The 2,405-nt window shown below is 48.9% G+C and overlaps 1 protein-coding gene across 1 annotated transcript in view; it reads right to left on the bottom strand.

The window, feature by feature from the left end:
• Window positions 1-956: 956 nt before the first annotated feature.
• LOC110391525 (zinc finger protein 2 homolog) overlaps window positions 957-2,405 on the bottom strand; it is a gene marked incomplete at its 5' end in the record, with an annotated part of 10,614 nt that continues 9,165 nt past the window's right edge. The window contains 1 exon segment of the mRNA XM_021383418.1: window positions 957-2,398. Within this exon segment, the coding sequence (XP_021239093.1) occupies window positions 1,628-2,398 (771 nt within the window).

Below are 2,405 nucleotides of genomic sequence, written 5' to 3'. Positions count from 1 at the left end.
GCCATTAGCCATGCATTTTGGTCAGGGATGAACACGGTATAGGGTGGCTTAGCAATAGGGATCAGTATTTTTGCTGAAGGACCAATATGATACTTTAGTACAAGGAATCAATGTGTGTAAGGTCTACAACTTTCCAGTTGAGCTTTGCTTGGTGTGTGAGCAGCCTTATTCTCAAAGATCCTGCTTCACGGAAGCGCTCAAGTCACAATAGGACTACTTTTATCTCCGCATGCACCAGGGACAAGGACTTTTTCTTGGGTTTCACATTCATTGCTTTGAGCTATGGTCTACCAAGAGAGAAAGTTGCTCATTGTGCCATAAGCAGCAGTGGAAACTTGCTAACGTTGGGAAAAGCGGTGAATTTCAGCCAAAATTCACTGTGATTAAGCAGAAGGAGAAAGAAAGGGAAGGAAGCAAGTCATTGCACCACTACCTTTGATGCAACTGTGCATGCCCAGAGATACATTAGCGTATGTTAATGAGATTTTGGAAAAGAATGATTAGGTATGCAAGTGTATTGCATATGTCTAGGTTTTGCCAGTTGATGGGCTCAGCAGGAAGGACACAGACACCAGCAAAAGGGAGAGGCTTATTTTACTGTCCACTTCAAAGTAACTCAAAAATAAAGCAGTGCCTACAGTCAAAAGATGTGTTGAACAGTAAAGAAGGAAGGTAATACATCTCTTCATTACTACACGAGGTTAGCAATAGTGATCAAGAAAGAGACATCACCAATTGCCCTCATACTTTACCATCATCCAGATCTGCAGTGGATGAGGAGCCCCACTTGCAGCGAGGATCTGAAGAACCTGTCTGGCAATTGGAAGTCCTACGGCAATGCGCCCAGCCTGTAGCTGAGGTCTCCAAAGTCGCTGCAAGCAGATCCAGCCTTTTGTCTCACTCCAATTATTGGAGGAGATGGTTCTATATATATATGTACACGCAGAGGAAGATGAAGGCACCAAACCAAGCCAGTGTTGTCCAAATGATTTATTACAAGGTCTAAGCAACTAAGGGGGATGGGGGAGATGGGGAAGCTGGCGATAGTAAAGAGAGAAATTCTAGCAAACGGTTTACAGAGTGGGGATAGTCAGCACCAGGGATCCAGTGACGTCTCGTTGGTCCATAGGAGGCAGCAAGTTGCTCAGTGACAGCTCGTTGACCTGCACGGCTGCAGTTCAGAGGAGGGGGTACCCGTTCTTCCTTAGAACTCTTTGGGTTTCTATCCTCTCCATAGCATCCTTTTGTTACCAGGGGCAGCAGCTGGTTGTCAGGGTACCCTCATTTTGTTCCTCGGGAGAAACAGCACGTCCGTCCTCTTACCGCTGTGCTCATGGTAATTCACCATTGACTCCAAAAGCCACCAAGCAGCCATTCTACAGGTAGTGGAGAAAGAAAGGAAGCAAGAGAGAGGAAACTGGAAGCAGAATTTCTTCAGATACATCCAGAATAAGCAAGGGAATTGGAGGGATTGGGTCTGCCCTACAACCAAGGTCAGGTGCCTGAACATGGCCAGAGTTGATATTTCTCTGCTCTCGCTCACATGCACTATTCCCTGCTGGGCTCATGATCTTCAAGTGAACGCCCACTGGGACATATATTCTTTACACCAAGTGCTGCCTGCTCTCTACACCATGACTCCATTCGATGAAACCACGCATTCACTGTCAGGGAAAGGTGCATGCAGTTGGGAGCACTTGCAGTCTCTGTGTCCGGGGTGGATGTGCAGGTAGGTAATGGGGCTGGAAGGGCTTGTGAAGCTTCTCACAAGCTCAGGGCACTGCTACAATGTGTCTCCTGTGTGGATGTGCTTGTGGGAGTAGAGGGAAGAACTGCTTTTGAAGCCCTTCCCACACTCAGGGCACTTGTAGGGTCTCTCTCCTGTGTGGATGCGCTGGTGGATGATGAGATGGGTACTTGTTTTGAAGCTCTTCGCACACTCAGGGCACTTGTAGGGTCTCTCTCCTGTGTGGACGCGCTGGTGGACAGTGAGTTCAGCTCTGCATTTGAAGCTCTTCCCACACTCAGGGCACTTGTAGGGTCTCTCTCCTGTGTGGATGCGCTGGTGGACAGTGAGTTTACTACTGCATTTGAAGCTCTTCCCACACTCAGGGCACTTGTAGGGTCTCTCTCCTGTGTGGATGCGCTGGTGGACAGTGAGGTCACTACTGGTTTTAAAGCCCTTCCCACACTCAGGGCACTTGTAGGGTCTTTCTCCTGTGTGGATGCGCTGGTGGCAGATGAGATGGGAACTCATTTTGAAGCTCATCCCACACTCAGGGCACTTGTAGGGTCTCTCTCCTGTGTGGATCCGCTGGTGGCGGATGAGGTGGGAACGTCTGCTGAAGCCCTTCCCACACTCCGGGCACTTGTAGGGTCTCTCTCCTGTGTGGATGCGCTGGTGG

Source organism: Numida meleagris, unplaced genomic scaffold, assembly GCF_002078875.1.
Source record: "Numida meleagris isolate 19003 breed g44 Domestic line unplaced genomic scaffold, NumMel1.0 unplaced_Scaffold396, whole genome shotgun sequence".
Lineage (NCBI taxonomy): Eukaryota > Metazoa > Chordata > Aves > Galliformes > Numididae > Numida > Numida meleagris.
Note: the sequence above shows the minus strand (reverse complement) of the source record. Positions and strands in the feature narration are given on the sequence as shown.